Source organism: Myotis lucifugus, unplaced genomic scaffold, assembly GCF_000147115.1.
Source record: "Myotis lucifugus unplaced genomic scaffold, Myoluc2.0 scaffold_465, whole genome shotgun sequence".
NCBI classification, from domain to species: domain Eukaryota; kingdom Metazoa; phylum Chordata; class Mammalia; order Chiroptera; family Vespertilionidae; genus Myotis; species Myotis lucifugus.
Genome location: NW_005871513.1, coordinates 1 through 15,887, shown reverse-complemented (window position 1 = coordinate 15,887; position 15,887 = coordinate 1). Strand labels below are relative to the sequence as shown.

Below are 15,887 nucleotides of genomic sequence, written 5' to 3'. Positions count from 1 at the left end.
TCCCCGCCACCAGACCCCGCCCCTTCTCACCCATAACCAGTCCTGCCCGCAGACCTTGGCCGCAAGGCGGGGCCAACTCGGGTCTGCCCGCGGAGAAGCCTGGATGGCGGAGTCTGGGGCCCCCAGCCAGGGCGAGCCAGCCCGGCAGAGGGTCGGTGCAGACTGGGACCCCCATTCCTCCCCCATCTGCCCCATCCAACCTCTGGGGACTTGCGGGTGGGAGAGCCGGCGCCTCCGCGTGGGCGAATCTTAGACACCTGGTTTCCTAAAGGTCCCCAATATGTAGAGAAGATTTTATGGTTCAAGCCATAGGAGACGTGGTGCAGCGGCGCGGGAGGGCAGAAAGAGCGGAGTCTCTGGCGCCCTCCTGATGTTAGTCGATGTGGCGGTTTCGCGGCCCTCAAGGACCCGAAGCCGTGACTCCCTGACACTCCGAAGGGTTCAGTCTCTTTCGATTGGGTGCATGAGGCAGAAATGACTAACCACATGTTACGGCCAATGTTGGGACTCAGAGGCCACACCGGGAGCTGTGTGGCCGAGCAGAGGCTGGCGCCCGGGTCACCACCGAGAACCATTTCATCTACGTATTGAGGAGCCGGGGCACTTAGCGACTCCCAGACACTCCCGGAGGTGTTTCTGCGGCTCTGCGAAGAGTGTGAAAGCTGGGCCCAACCCGCAACGGCTGTGCCTCTGTGCCTGCTCGCTCGGCGTCACTGTTGCCCCGGCAACCTGCCGGTCACCAGACACCCGGCCCTTTAAGGGAAGCCTAAGCCCGGCGGTCTTGGTTTCGCGCGCCCGCCCGCGGCGCCGGTAGAGAGAACATGGCCCAGGCTGCACGAGTGCTGTGGCCCAGCGGGCGCGCTTTGGCCTGGAGGCTGGGCGGTAGCCCGGCGCCCCGACTCCCAGTGCAGAGCCGGGCTGGCTTCGCAGGGGCGGCGGGAGGCCCGGGCCCCGCCGCCATCGCCCGCAAGGGGAGCCGGCGGCTCCTGGGGAGGGCGGCTCTGGCCCTGGGGGGCGCTGTGGGGCTGTACTACACCGCGCGGTGGCACCTGCGCGCCCAGGATCTCCGCGCCCAGCCCTCCGCCGCGCAGGTAAGCCGGGCTGCACCGAGCTCCATGCCGGTAGGGGCGCTGGGGTCAGCGCGGAACTGCGGGACTTCGGAAGCGGCCGGGTCAGGAGCGCCTCCGCTGTCCGCTCGTGACCTTGGGCCAGTGACTTGGTTTTGTCTCCAAGTCCTCAGCGTCCTCGTCTGTGAAATGGGGCCGCGACTGCTGCCTGCTAACTAGAATTGTCTTTGTCTTAAAGTTGTGTTTCTAACTTGTTTAAAGACTTTATAATGGGGAATTTTGAGATCACAGAAAAGAGAAAGAGCCTCTTTCAGTTTATCCCATTCCAAACAATTTGTTGGCCCCCATCGTCTTCAAATCCTAAGGTGGTGTATTTATTTACTGACTAGAGGCCCAGTGCACAAAACTTGTGCATGGCTAGGGTCCTTAGGCCTGGCGGGTGATCAGGGCCAATCTGTGGGGTGACCAGCAAGGCGGCCAGCAGGGCAATCAGGGGGCGCCTGCTGGCACCTGCCTTGGCTGCCTGGGGGCCTGTGGGCTGGGGGTAGCTCCTGCATTGAGCGGCTACCCCCTGGTGGTCACGGTGCGTCATAGCAACCCATCATTCCACCAGTTGTTCCTTAGTTTGGTCGATTTGCATGTTAGGCTTTTATTATATAGGATATTATTTTATTTATTTTTTTAAATATATTTTATTGATTTTTTTTTTTTTTTTTACAGAGAGGAAGGGAGAGGGATAGAGAGTTAGAAACATCGATGAGAGAGAAACATCGATCAGCTGCCTCCTGCACAGTCCCCACTGGGGATGTGCCCGCAACTAAGGTACATGCCCTTGACCGGAATCAAACCTGGGACCCTTGAGTCCGCAGGCCGACGCTCCATCCAGTGAGCCAAACCGGTTAGGGCATATAGGATATTATTATTAGCATTTTTTATGGAACCGATGACCCTTAGATTCCAGGTCCCGAGACAGGGAGGGACATGGTCATGTTTCCCCCAGCCAGGTGGTGGCCCAGCTGCCCTTGCAATCCTTTGTACATTGCACCAGCACAGCCTTTCTCGGCTCTCCCCCCCGCCCCCATCCACCCACATATTCCTGCACCCAGGGTGTCGGGGTGGGTGGGAGGGGAGTAGAGTTCTCTGTATCTCCCTGCTCACTTCCATGGGCCCAGCTTCAGTTTCCCACCTGAGCATTGAGGACCGTGGACTGCAGCTGTGACTTTCAAACAAGAATTTGCAGCAAGCTCACATGCGGAACATGCAGGATGCAGATCCTGGCCCAGGGCCCCGATACAACCCTTCCCCTTAGAGACTGGAGGTAGACCCCTCTCTGGCCACGCTGGGGAAGGGATGGGGGGCACTCTGGATTGAGGCTGAGCCTCCGCTGTTCATTCCTCCCTGCCGCCCCCCCATTCCTCCCCATTTTCTCAGGGTCATCTTAGAAGGCTCCCCTGGGAAACAAGTTTGCTTGGGGCCGGGCCTGGGTTTGGGGGCAGGGCCTGGGAAACAGGCCTCAAAAGCCCCTGTCCCTCTGCCCCCTCCCCATCCAGCTCTCCCTGTCCGACCGCCTGCAGCTGACCCTGTACCAGTACAAAACGTGTCCCTTCTGCAGCAAGGTCCGCGCCTTCCTCGACTTCCACGCCCTGCCCTACCAGGTGGTGGAGGTGAACCCTGTGCGGAGGGCGGAGATCAAGTTCTCCACCTACAGGAAGGTGCCTATCCTGCTGGCCCAGGAAGGAGAGAGCCTGGTGAGCTGCGGGACCCCCACCATGTCCTGGGGGGTCCTGGAGTCCTCCCCGAGTCAGCCCTGGAAGGAACGTGGGCTCTTGGCCTCAGCTGAGGACAATGAGGGGAAAGTAGCTGGTATACAGTAGGTGCTCAGTAAATGTAGGCTGCCACCCTTCCCCACCAACACCAGCCACCAGCCTGGTCTACGGGATCCAGAGCACCACAGAGCGCAGCAATGTGGGTTCTGAAATCAGCGAGGTCTGGGTTCCAGATGTGGCTCTGCCCCTCTCCGGCTATGTGACTTGGGGCCAGTCACTTAGCCTCTCTGGGCTTGCTTCTTCATCAGTCACCAGAGGACCATGCTCTCCAGGTTGTAGGGATGCCTGGCTCCTAGTCTGTAGCTTCTGGCATCCACCCTGCTCCTCAGTGCCCTGGAGGCCAGGGAGGTGGAGCAGGCAGGGCCTAGACCAGGGGTCCTCAAACTACGGCCCGCGGGCCACATGCAAATACTAATATCGTGTTTGTTCCCGTTTTGTTTTTTTACTTCAAAATAAGATATGTGCAGTGTGCATAGGATCTCCAGGGTGTAGGGAATGCCTGGCTCCTAGTCTGTAGCTTCGGTCTGAGGGACAGTGAACTGGCCCCCTGTTTAAAAAGTTTGAGGACCCCTGGACTAGACCCTGGGTCCTCCCCACACCCTCCTCCCCATTACCACACTTGGGTCTCCCTTCTGATCGGCTGCCCTGAGAGGGGGGCTGTATCCCGGGGGTGGGGAGAGCTCAGTGGACATGGGTTATCGGGGTAACCCCCCAGGAGTGGACCAACAGTACCCTGGTTCCCCCCGGCCAGTTTCTGAGGAATGCCTGGGCACGGTGTTGTAGAGCCCTCCACCCCCATCCCCATCTAAATCACCCTCTTCTCCTCCAGCAACAACTGAACGACTCCTCTGTCATCATCAGCGCCCTCAAGTCCTACCTGGTGTCGGGGTAAGGAGCTCCCTGGACGCTGTCTCCAGGGAGGCCTCACCTGAGTCCTGCGTGGGGAGGGGGGGCTGCTGCTGGCACTTCCAGACGGGTCATGGGCGTCCCACTCAGAGCCTCCCCCGTCCTCTCCTTCGCACATCTCCCCCCGTCGGGGAAGGGCTCCGATGTCTCCCCAGATCCCTTGTGCTGCACTTTTATGGGTCGGTTCCGGCTTCACCCCGGGGCTGGGCCAGGCCGGGGTGGATATTCACCCCAAGGAGGCGAGGGCTGGGTCTCCCGGAGGAGGAAGGAATTGGGGTGAGACGCTGGATGTCTCCTGAAGGCAGCCCCTGGATGTCATCATCACCTACTATCCACCCATGAAGGCCACCAATGACCAGGGCAAGGAGGTGACCGAGTTCTGCAACAAGTACTGGCTCATGCTAGACGAGAAGGAGGCCCAGCGCATGTATGGTGGGAAGGAGGCCAGGACGTGAGTGGGGCTGGGGCTGCCCGGGAAGGACGGCGGGGGGGGGGCGGGGGGTCTTCCCCAGAGGGGACCGGGCTGAATGAGATGCTGTGCGGGGTGAGCAGCGAGGGAGGCCACCAGAGCTGGGCTGGGTCTGTAAGGACCTGCTGCCTACGCCTCGGCTCCCATCATGCACTGGGAGGGCTGGATAGTGGGCCTGCTCCCCACCTCCCAGGCCCCGGCTGAGGGAGCCCCCTGGCCAGCCCTGTCCGCTGCTTCCCCGCAGGGAGGAGATGAAGTGGCGGCAGTGGGCTGACGACTGGCTGGTGCACCTGATCTCCCCCAACGTGTACCGCACGCCCGCCGAGGCCCTGGCCTCCTTCGACTACATTGTCCGGGAGGGCAAGTTCGGGGCCGTGGAGGGCGCCATGGCCAAGTACGTGGGCGCAGCTGCCATGTACTTCATCAGCAAGCGGCTCAAGAGCAGGTGATGGTGCATGTGTGCGCGTGCGTGATGGCCTTCGCATTGGCCTCCCCTGGGCCTGGGTCGGCGTTTCCTGATGGACCACCCCTGCCCCTGCCCAGGCACCACCTCCAGGAGGATGTGCGCGAGGACCTGTATGAGGCTGCCAACAAGTGGGTGGCAGCTGTGGGCAAAGACCGGCCCTTCATGGGGGGCCAGAAGCCCAACCTGGCTGATCTGGTGAGCGTGGTGGTGGGAGGGGGCGCCCGGACTGGGTCCCGTCTGTGGGCCGGGGAAGCCCAGGCGGGGAGAGCCCAGGTGTAGGCAGGGCTACCCCTCCAGCTCCCTCACATCAGAGGCACCGGCTCCATGTTACCAGGGGCGGAAGGAAACCAGCTACAAGGAGCCGTCTTGGTTCCCATAACTGACGAGTGTCACGGAGGGGTTGGCTTCAGGCCTAGCTGGATCCCGGGGCCCAAGTGGTGTTACCGGGCTCAATGCCCTGTTGCATCCCAACTCCTCGAGGTGACCTCAGCCCAAGGCCAGCCTTTGTCCAGTGCCCCAGGCTCCCCCAGCAAAAGTCCTGGCTTCCACGTCCACGGTGAAGCATCCCTGTAGCCAGCGTGAAACATTGATTAGCAGGCCCAGCGCTGTGGGGAGGTCCCAGGATCTGAGAGTGGGGGAGGCGTTTTCTCAAAGGAAACTGGTGGGGGGTGTTGTCCAAAAGCGGGGTGTGTGTATGGGGCAGGCAAACCTAGTTACCCCCTGCTTCGTTCAAAGCCCCGCGGCAAATGAGCCCTGCAGTGGGTTGTGGAGCTCGCAGAGCGGGGAGCGGGCCCCAGGGCACGCAGCTGGCAGGTCGCGCGCAGGTCTGGATGCCCTCTGTGCCCCCCAGGCGGTGTATGGTGTGCTGCGCGTGATGGAGGGCCTGGAGGCCTTCGACGACCTGATGCGGCACACCCGCATCCAGCCCTGGTACCTGCGGGTGGAGAAGGCCATCGCCGCTGAGGCCCTCCAGTGAAGGAGCCCCCCCGCCCGCCCCCGGAGGAACCAGAGACCGAGGAGACGCAGCTGCCGGCACCAGGGCCACTGAGCCAGCACTCGGCGATGCTGTGAGGGTGACGGTCATTCTACCTCTTGTCCACGCCCACCCACGGCATTCTGTCTAACACTGGACACCTGCGGGGGCCTGGGGTGCTGGGGACACAGCCCCTGAGGGGCACAGGGAGGCTGCCTCCCTCCTCCCGGCCCCGACTCTCAGCGGCTGCCCTGCCTAACCCTGTGGGTGGGAACTGGGTTGGGCCCCGCCCTGGACAAGGGAAGTAGGGACATCCCGGGTGAGGGAGAGCCCCCTCCTTGGCTCCTCATGTTCCCGCTCTTCCTAAGCATCCCCCGCTCCCCCCCGCCCCCCCCCCCCCCGAATTTGTTTTGATTCTGCCGTGCGGCCACGCCCAGCCCTGTTTGCCCAGTGTTTCTAAGTGCCAGGCCTGGGGTGAAAGGCTTAGGTGAAAGGCTTAGTGGCTTCATGTCACATGATCCCTGGGACATCAGAGATGGCCCAGCGTGTGGTCTCTGAGAGACTGACTGGGACTCTGGGTGGTGGTGCCCCTCTCTGAGCCTCAGTTTCCTCATCTGTTAAATGGGCATAATGGTCGTCCCACCTCAGGGGGAAGTGGGGAGGGTTCGATGACAAGATGCGGGTCAAGTGCACAGAAGGGTACCGGGCTCAGGAGGGGCCGGAGGGCCTCCAGTCCTGCTCTACAGACCAGACTCCAGGGGCCCTGGCAGCAGTGGCCACTCCGGGCTTTGCTCCCAGGCCTGGGACTTCACAGGGATGGACGCTGGGACGGAGTCTATAGGGAGAAGCCAGGTCGGAGTGAGGGGGGCTGTGGGTGGAACCCCGTTCTGAGCAGGGTGCCCTGGGCCGGGGTCTTCGTTCCCCTGCTTTTGACAGATGAGTGGCCCGGTGGCAGTCATGACAGCCCTCCCGAGGCCAGAAGGGTGGCTGGTGTACCCAGTTTCACCCCCTGGGCCCTTTGTTGGTGTGGGGGGGTGATTGGGCAACCCTCCCAGGCCCACCCTGGAGAGTCTTGAAATTTTATTCTTTAAAAAATACAATGCGTGCTCCCTATAACAGCCTGACATTTGAACGCCGTGGCCTCAGTCTCTCCCACGGGGCATGGCTGCCGCCTGCCTGTCCTGGTTCCCGTGGTGGGCGTCTGTCTTTGCCACGCCGGCTCCTTCCTGGCTGCTGAGGGCTGCACTGCACATCCGACCACAGCCCACCAGCCAGGCCGACGTCGGGGCGTATTGGGGCGGCTCCCCCTCCCTGCCCCCCTGGGAGTGTTGAGCGTGCAGGGCTGTGGGAGGAGGGAGAGAAGCCCAGGCCGGAGGCCACAGCAGTCTGGCATGAGGAGCCACAGAAGCTGCCTCCAAGGACCAATAGGTGTCGCGGGCCCCAAGCCACCACTGTGTCCGGAATGCTGTCCCTGCGTCATTGGCCAGACCTGAAATCCCAAGGGGCCTTGGCTCCAGGGGCCCAGGGTGGCCGGCAGCCCCCAGCCCACTCTCCCTTCCCTTCCAGCCAGCCTCTTCCTGCCTCTGCAGACCTCGCCCGGGTGGCTTGGTACCTTCCGGCTGCTCAAGGAGGCAGACTCACCCCTCCTTTGTCTCAGCCCCGAAGGGAGCATCGGATGTGCCTGGCGTGGGACAAGGTGTCCACTTCCTGTCCATGACATCGAGGCCAGGGCAGGGTCTCACCGCCACAGCCCACCCTGTGCTCCCAGCCCTTTCTGCTCCCGCTCAGCCCAGCGATGGCTCCCAGCCTTGGCTTCCCCTTGAGGCCCAGACCCACTAAGGAGCAGGCGGGGTCCCTGCCACCAGTCTTCTCCCCTCTCCCGTTTCCATATATCACAGGTGCTCCTCCGTCTCCCCGATTCACAGAGGAGGTTATGGCTGGTGGCTAAGCCATGCTGGGCAGGGGCCTGACTCCTGACCAGCGCTCTTTCCCCGGGGCCGCTGCAGGCACAGGGAACACGCCTGGTCATCCTCACACTCACTGAATGGTCACCTTGATGAAAAGTCTCAGGACTGTGCCCGCTAGACCCCGTCTCTGTTCCTGGGCTGGAGACTGGCTAGTCAACCCAAGGCCACCCTGGGGCCCCAACTGAGCTGAGCTGCTTTCACCAAGTATCCTGCCCTCCACCTGCCACAACTCTGCCTCAATTTCCCTGGGTTCCTAGGCCGCCCCCTGGGCATGGTTTCCCATAACCACCAGAGGGCGGTCGAGGCTGCGAAGCCCTGTCGAGATGAAACGAGGTCCGGTGCTGCCACCTTGAGGCCAACTCTTGCATTGCACCTTCTCTGGGCAATCATTATCCAGGGGCTCCATTTGCCCTTCTGTAAAATGGGTTTAGCACTCAAGGGTCTGAAGATGGGCAAGTAGAAAAAGCCACACCTCCCAGGGATAAGGGGCTCAAGCCAGTAAACCCTGCCCCATCTCGGTCATGTTCAAGTTCCCTATGGCCTTGATGGTAGCAGAAGGCCTGAGGTGGGAACCCTGCCACTGCTCCCTGTGACCTTGGGCAAGCCCCATCCTTGCTCATCCTCCAACAAGCCCTTGGAGGCCAGTTAACCTCCATGGGGTTGGCACCGTCAGAGTCAATGCACCCAGGAGTCAACATGTGAGGGGCGTTTTTATGCAGCCAGGGGGTCTGCTGTCTGTTCTCAGAACACACTCCCTGCTCTGTTCCCAGCCAGGTTCCCAGAGCTCACGGTCAAGAGCTTCAGGGAGCAAAAATGGGAGCTAGTCCTGAGAGCAGCGAGAGCTCTCCTCCCTGGGCGTCAGGAGGGCTCCAGTCAGAGCTTCTTTTATTTTATTTTATTTTTTAAAATATATTTTTATTGCCCTAACCAGTTTGGCTCAGTGGATAGAGCGTTGGCCTGCGGACTGAAAGGTCCCGGTTCGATTCCAGTCAAGGGCATGTACCTTGGTAGCGGGCACATCCCCAGTAGGGAGTGTGCAGGAGGCAGCTGATCGATGTTTCTCTCTCATCGATGTTTCTAACTCTATTCCTCTCCCTTCCTCTCTTTAAAAAATCAATAAAATATATTTAATAAATATATTTTTATTGATTTCAGAGAGGAAGGGAGAGGGAGAGAAACATCAATGATGAGAGAGAATCAACATCTCCAGCCCACAGTCTGGGCATGTGCCCTGCCTGGAAATTGAACCATGACCTCCTGGTTCTTGGGTGGATGCTTAACCACTGAGCACACCAGCCAGGCAGTTTTTCTTTATTTTAAATAAAAATTCAGATCACACAGGAGCTCCTCAAGCGTTAACCTGTTTCAAATTAGACACGGTTCTCCCTCATCATTGTTGATGATGGGGTAGGATTCCATCCCACAGTGTTCCATTGGATGACTGTTCCCTGGTTAATGTAACCGGCCGAGCGGGAAGGACTTTGTTGGGCGGCAGTGTCTAGCGGGGAGCAGGCGTTGTAGTGGCCTGAATAATGCCCCCAGATATATCCAGGTCCTAACCCTGGAACCTGTGAAAGTTACCTCATGTGGCAAAAGGGAATTTGTAGATGGAATTAAATTCACGACTTGGAGATGGAGCGAGCTTCCTGAATTGCCTGTTCCTCAAATGTAACCACAGGTGTCCTTAGAAGAGGGAGACTTGACTGCAGAGGCAAGAGGCTGGGGTCCTGGAGGAGGAGGACACAAGCCCAGCGTGCAGGCCCCTCCAGAAGCCGGGAGAGGCGAGGCATCGGCTTCTCCTCGGAGAGAACGGAGGCTCCGGCAGGAACCACCCCGCGGACACCCTGCTTTCCGCCAGGGAAACTGCTGGTGGACGCCTGGCTCTAGCACCGTCAGAGAGCGCATGTGTGTTGTTTTAAGACACCACGTTCGTGGTGATTTGTAACGGCAGCCATAGGCTCCGAACACAAACGGCACCTGGCAAGAGAAACCGCTACAGCAGTGGGTTCTCAACCTTGGCTGCACATGAGAATCACCTGGGGATCTTTCTAAAATCCTGATTCTGGGCCCCATCCTCCGGAAATTCTGTTTCTTTGTTACTAATGTTGTGGCCCCCACCCCATAACAAAGACACAGAATTTCCGGAGGATGAGGCCCAGAAATCAGGATTTTAAAAAGATTCCCAGGTGATTCTCATGTGCAGCCAAGGTTGAGAACCACTGCACTACAGCAACCTGACCCCGACCGACCCTGGATGGGCCAGTCCCCGCCCGGTCAGTGTCCTCTGTAAAGTGAGGGGTGGGGCTCCTCGGCAGGTGTTGGCGAGGCCAACGCCCTCTCTCCTCAGCCTCCAAACTGCTGTGGGGACATAAGTGCCTCCTGGGCCACAGGGGCTGAGCCGGTGGGGACAGCAAGTGGTCAAAAGTGGCCGTCCCTTTGCGGCCACTACCTGGCCGAGAGCCAAGAGCAGGAGGCCTGGGTCTATCTTGCTCCCCCGGGGGACTGGGCCGGGCCTCTGGCTCTCGCTCGCCTCAGTTTCCTCGTTCTCGGTTCCTCCCTGCCCTGCTGCGTCACCCCCCTTCTGCCGGCCCTTCCATCCAGCCCTGGCCGGCCTCTCCGGCCACGGTGACTGGGCCTCGCTGGTCTGCCCCAGCTTCCTCGTCCGCCCCGGAGGCCAGGGAGCAAGGTCCACACCTGGGCAGCGGGGCCGGGCTCAGGGCTGCAGGTCCTCTCACCCTTCCCCTCCATTCCAACCCGATCAGACCGGTGAGATGGGGCAGCCCAGCCAGGAGCTGAGGTTGAGAACATGGCCTCAGAGCTTGGTTTGACTCAGCTCAGCATTCTCCCGGCATGAACCTGGAGGAGTCCTTCCCTCTGAGCTGTAAGGAAGGTTCTGGGCCCCTCTTGCTCGTGAGAAAACTGAGGCTCAGAGAGCATGAGATCTGCCCATGACCCCACTGCCACGGTGCCAGGACTGACTCACAGGTGCCCCCCCAGGTTCTCTGCAGCCGCCTGGCACGGGAGAGCAGCCAGGGGCCAGAGGCCCCTCGGGGAAGGTCCCAGAAGTGGACATGGCACCGTCCCAGCCCCCGTGCAGCCCCCTGCCTTCACCCCAGGCATGCAGCACACGGACGGACGGATGGACGGACGGAGGGACGTGGTGGCGGAATTACCTCCTAGAACTGCCAGGGGCTAACCCAGCTGGTGCTCCATAAGTGTCATTCCCCGGAATTAGAGGTGACCTTTCACCTCTAGCTTCCGGAAGGAGGTTGACGTGGCTCCTCCACCCCCAGTCACCCCACTGGCTGGACTTCCTTTCAGATGCCGGAGATCCCAGGCCATGTGAGGCGCCTCCCTGGGAGGCGGAATGAAGAGCATTTCGGGGGAAATGACTCCGTGTGTCTGGAATCCTGGAGGGGAGGGAGCTGGGAGACGAAGCTGCTTATTAAGGACCAGACATCTCCACTCAGTCTCCTCTGACTTTCCAACAGGCAGATCTGGAGGTCAGGCCCGCAGTGCGGCTCGCTGGGCTCAGCTCCAGGTGTCAGCGGGCGGCCTTCCTCCTGGACGCTCCAGGGTTCAATCTGTGCCTGGCCTTTTCCAGCTCCGAGAGGCGCCTGCAACCCTGCACTTGTGGCCCTGTCTCCGTCCTCAAAGCCAGGGACCTGGGCAGAGTCCTCGCCTCACCTCTCTGTCCTCTCCCCGCCTCCCTCTCCCACCCAAAGATCTTGTGATTCCTCGGAGCCACTCAGGTAACCCAGGCTCATCCCCCTATTTTAAGGTCAGCTGATCAGCAACCTTAACTCCACCTGCAGCCTTACTGCCCTTGGCTGTGTCACCTAATTCCCTCGACACCCTGGGAGGGGGCATCATTCTGCCCTCCACACCATGAGACGTCTGGATGGGTTTCCGTCAACCAGTAACTGCTCATTCTCACCAAGTGGGTGCCCAGCACCTGCTGGGAACAGCAGTGAAGAAAGCCAACACCCAACCCTCACGGAGGAGACAGACGCCAAACCAAGGAGTGAGAGAGAGCAAGCAGTAGAGTTGGTGGTGAGCAACTAGGGAGAAAGCTACAAGGACATGGGGCTGGTTGGGTGGGGGAACAGGTTACATTTAAACAGTTGTTTTTTATTTTATTTTTTTAGAGAGAGGAAGGGAAAGGGAGAAAAACATTGATCAGCTGCCTCCTGAACACCTCCTACTGGGGATCGAGCCCGAAACCCAGGAACGTGCCCTGACTGGGAATCCAACTATGCGAACCATGACCTCCTGGTTCATAGGTCGATGCTCAACCACTGAGCCACACCGGCAGGGCCAAAAGGTTACCATTTTATTATTTAAAAAAATATGGAATGCTTCACGAATTTGCGTGTCATCCTTGCGCAGAGGCCATGCTAATCTTCTCTGTATCGTTCCAATTTTAGTCCCTGTGCTGCCGAAGCGAGCACCAGGAGGTTACCATTTTAAATAGGGAGCTGAGGGGAGGCGTGGTGAGAAGGGGACATGCGAGGAGACGGAGGGATGAAGGAGACGCCTGGAGGAGGCAGGCTTGGTGGGCTCAGAGCTTTGGCCACGTCAGAGCAGCTCCCAAGGTTAACTTCTGAGCTTGAGAGAACTGAGGATAGCAGGTTGGGGGGCGGGGGCACCAATTTGCCAATGATTGGGAAATGATTTATGCCTGTAACCCTGACAACAGCTGAGGCAAATGGCATATTAGTTTCCTAGGACTGACAACTCACCACCAAGTCGGGGCCTAAAACAACAGAAAGCCCTTCTCATAGCTCAGGAGCTGCAGTCTGAAATGCAGGTGTCGGCAGGCCGGTGGCCGCCAGCACGGATCCTTCCTGACGATGCCCCGCTCCGACCTCTGCCTGTGGTCACGTGGTGTTCTCGGTGTCTCCGTCTGTGTGGGAATTTCCCTCTTCTATGACACCAGTCACTGGGTTTGGGGCCCACCCTAGTAAGGTATGACCTCATCTTCACTGGGATACTTTGCAAACCTCTAGTTCCAAATAAAGCCACATTCTGAGGCTCCCAGTGGACACACATTGGGAAACAGATGCTAAATCAAGGAGAGCAAGACACACTCTCCACCCCGTACCAGTGCCATGTGCCAGTTCACCCACGGCACACTTCCGTGCCTCCCCACAGCCTCTCGCCACTGTCCCTGACCCACGGCACCCAGGCTATCGGGGTCAGAGCGTGGGCCGTTATTTAATACGCACTTTATTGAATACTTTGTGCATCGGGCACTCTCTTAGGGCTGCAAATACAACCCCGCCCCCAGTGGCTCATCCTCTCCTGGGGTGACAGGCAGAAAGCAAATAAAGCCAGGTGGGGCCGCCAACACCTCCAAGCAGGAGACAGGCAGGAACCAGGAACCAGGAACCGACTGGAGGCTGGGGAGGGGCAGCCATGAGGGGAAGGTGGTGGCTGGAGCCGCTTCAAGCAGGAGGGAGCAGCCAGCTTTGCAGGAGAGGGGCTGAGTCAGAGGACTGAGGGGGCCGCCAGTGGCCCTCAGAGCACCCCAAATCCAACGAACACACATTTTAAAGGAGGTGCATCTCTGAGAAACATGGGGGGGGGGGTTGGCTTTCTTGTTTATGATGAAAAAATTGGGCTCATTTTCTAACATGGGAACACCGCCGCACCACCCAAGCCCAGATCAGAAAAATCATGCTCTGTCATCGGCTTTCAAACAACTTTATTAGAGGCTGTTTTAAATGACAACTCCCAATTCTTCTTAATTTGCTTTTTCACAAATTCCAGTTAGAACTATGTTTATACAGGACAGTAATTTTTGCATTGATCTTTGCGTCCTATTTAAACTGCCCATCGGGCCATTCTGGTAGAATGAAAAGTGCAACTGTGAGGCTGCAGGTTGACCAGCACTACCGAGCAGAGGCAGCGGGGGCGGGAGGGGGGGAGGGCGCGGGGGCTGCGAGGGAGAAGCCCACTTCACAGGTGGGGCGGGCGCTGCCACCCTCTCCTCTAGCCCCCCCAAACTCACAGTGCTAGGCACCTCGCTGCCTTGTCGTTCAGAAAGGGTGAAATAGAGACCCTCCGGGTCCGAAAAAGGTTTTGGACTTCCATCTTCAGCGGAATTGAGGTTTCTCCCCCCCTTCCCGTCCCCCATCGGACACTCAGGTCCTAAGGCTCCCCGTGTGCACGTGTCTCCCCACCCGGCCAGGGACCCTCTCTGGGACCAGGGCCCCTCCCTCCGCTCCTGGCCCCTTTCCTGTCCTTGGACAGATGTGACACGGTGTGGGCAGTGGCAGGAAGGCCACTCCCACTTCCTCTCCTCACCCCACCTCTTGGGTGTGGGAAGGTACAATCAACCATGAACATAAATATGAATAAAAAATGAACTTGAAAATGACAGGTTATTAATTAAACAAATCTATAAAAATAGTTAGGACATAACTCTGTTCAAATAAATACGAAATAAATAGGCTCGGAGCATGATCCGTGGCATCAGTGGAATGTGAGGCTGGTCCCACCGCCCCAGCTGGGATTGGGCACGAATCCCGGGGCCTCAGGAACAGACTTTAATGCATCAGCCAAGCTCTCTACTCGCTTTGTCTTCCCTCCGGAAGCTCAGGGCTTGCACATTTGTCCAGTCTGTCTTTCTGAACAAAACCCTTTCCTCAAAAATACCTAATTAAGGCCCTCAAGCCCTTTTCCTTCTCGGGGCACGCAGACACGGGGCAGAAACCTCCCGTTACCCCACACCCCACTGCCTCATGCCAGAGCAGGGACAGGGAGCTGGATCTGAGCTGGTGCCAGTCCCGACAGAGCCCGGAGCAGCTCAGAGCACCAGGAGGCCCCCGCAGTGCAGGGCAGAGGCCTCTGGGCTCCGGGGAAGCCATGCGCCCGGTGCCAGGCAGCCAACGGCGGGGCGGGGCCTTGCCCCTGCATGCATTGGCGCCCTCTGCTGGTGAGCGCAGAGGGGGGTGGGCACACTCCCCGGCTCCTCCCTTCCCTGCACAACCAGCCGGGTGTGAGGTCAGGTGGAAGCACCTTTCCCCCCCCCCGCGGACTGAGGGGGAGGAGCAGGCGGGCATGGGAGTGGGCTGGTGGCCCTCCTCCTACCATATTCAAACAGCAGTGAGGAAGAGGCAGTGGGCACAGGGCAGATGCCCAGCAGGCCAGAGGGCAGGGGCCCGTGGCCCACGGTCTGGGTGGGAAGAGGAGATGGAAGAACTAAGCCGCCTCCAAGCCCTGCTGTCTGGCAGGCCCTGCAGGAAACGTTCGGTCTCTACTGCGCATCAGCCTGAGTCCTGCTGACCCCTGGACCCGAGGGATACCCACGGGCTTCCCTGGAATGGACACGAGGGTGGGCCATGGTCAGCAGGAAGCCCAGTGGGCCGGCCAGCTCCCCCCACCCTCCCTGCGGTGCGTCCCAGGGGTTTCACAGCTTGGCTTAAGTCAGCTTAGTGTCGGCACATTCACAGAATGAGATGGCTACACATCCCGGGCTGCAGCCCAGGATCAGGAGTCCGCCGGCGGGGCTGTCCTCCCTCCCGTCACCGAGACTGCACGCCCAGGGTGATCTTCAGGTTCTCGTACACCACATAGCTGATGCTCACGGCTGGGATCACCTTCATGAAGTTGGGGGCCAGCCCCCGGTACAGGCCAAAGGCTCCCTCGGTCCGCAGGATCTGTTTGAAGAGGCTGCTCATGGTCACCTCTGGAGCGCCCTCAATGGAGGCTGCAGAAATAAGAAAGGTCGTCCATCAGAGGCCTTTCGCCGGCTCCTCCCTGGATCCCAATCTGCCCAGGGAGATGGGCCCCTGGGGACCGGCCTAGGACCAGCCTTACCTTGGGCCTGCATCCGGGTCCTGACCAGGGCCAGAGGGTAGCTGGCCAGCTGGCCACAGGTGCTGGACATGGTGCCACAGGCCAGGAGCACAAACACTCCAGGGTCTGCGCTGTTCACGGCATAGCGCTGCAGCCAGGCATTCTTGAGTGTCTGCAAGGGGAAGGGCGCAGGGATGAGCCAAGTGCCAGCGAGAGCTTGCGAGGCCGTGAGAGGCCAGAGTGAGGGGGGGCGAGTGACGACAACATTACTGGACCCATCGCATGACTCTGTGAGGCCACTGTAACCCGATTCGCTTGGCCTGGGCTGGCTGAGCTCCTGGCCCGCCTCCTTTGTTTCTGCTGTCCCTGGGGATTCCTGGGTCAGACAGGAATGGGGATGAGGCAGCACG

General features: G+C 59.6%; 1 protein-coding gene and 1 non-coding gene across 12 annotated transcripts in view; one reads left to right on the top strand and one right to left on the bottom strand.

Annotated features, from left to right (window-relative positions):
- PTGES2 (prostaglandin E synthase 2) overlaps nt 1-6,102 on the top strand; it is a 28,848-nt gene extending 22,746 nt beyond the window's left edge. For 2 of the 11 annotated variants that reach the window (XM_023744488.1, XM_023744490.1), the window contains exons 2-7: nt 2,618-2,815; nt 3,723-3,781; nt 4,101-4,250; nt 4,513-4,713; nt 4,812-4,929; nt 5,585-6,102. In XM_023744488.1, the coding sequence (XP_023600256.1) occupies nt 2,618-2,815; nt 3,723-3,781; nt 4,101-4,250; nt 4,513-4,713; nt 4,812-4,929; nt 5,585-5,710 (852 nt within the window). In that variant the 3' untranslated portion in view covers nt 5,711-6,102. Of the gene's footprint in view, nt 1-295; nt 1,092-2,617; nt 2,816-3,722; nt 3,782-4,100; nt 4,251-4,512; nt 4,714-4,811; nt 4,930-5,584 lie in introns of those variants that run through there. The other 9 variants (XM_014445556.2, XM_006103124.3, XM_023744486.1 and 6 more) reach the window with 9 other exon arrangements.
- A 5,916-nt stretch (nt 6,103-12,018) lies between these two features.
- Nucleotides 12,019-12,125, bottom strand: LOC111823332. Its single transcript, XR_002826364.1, has one exon. It is a non-coding gene; the product is annotated as a U6 spliceosomal RNA (small nuclear RNA).
- Nucleotides 12,126-15,887: the final 3,762 nt, after the last annotated feature.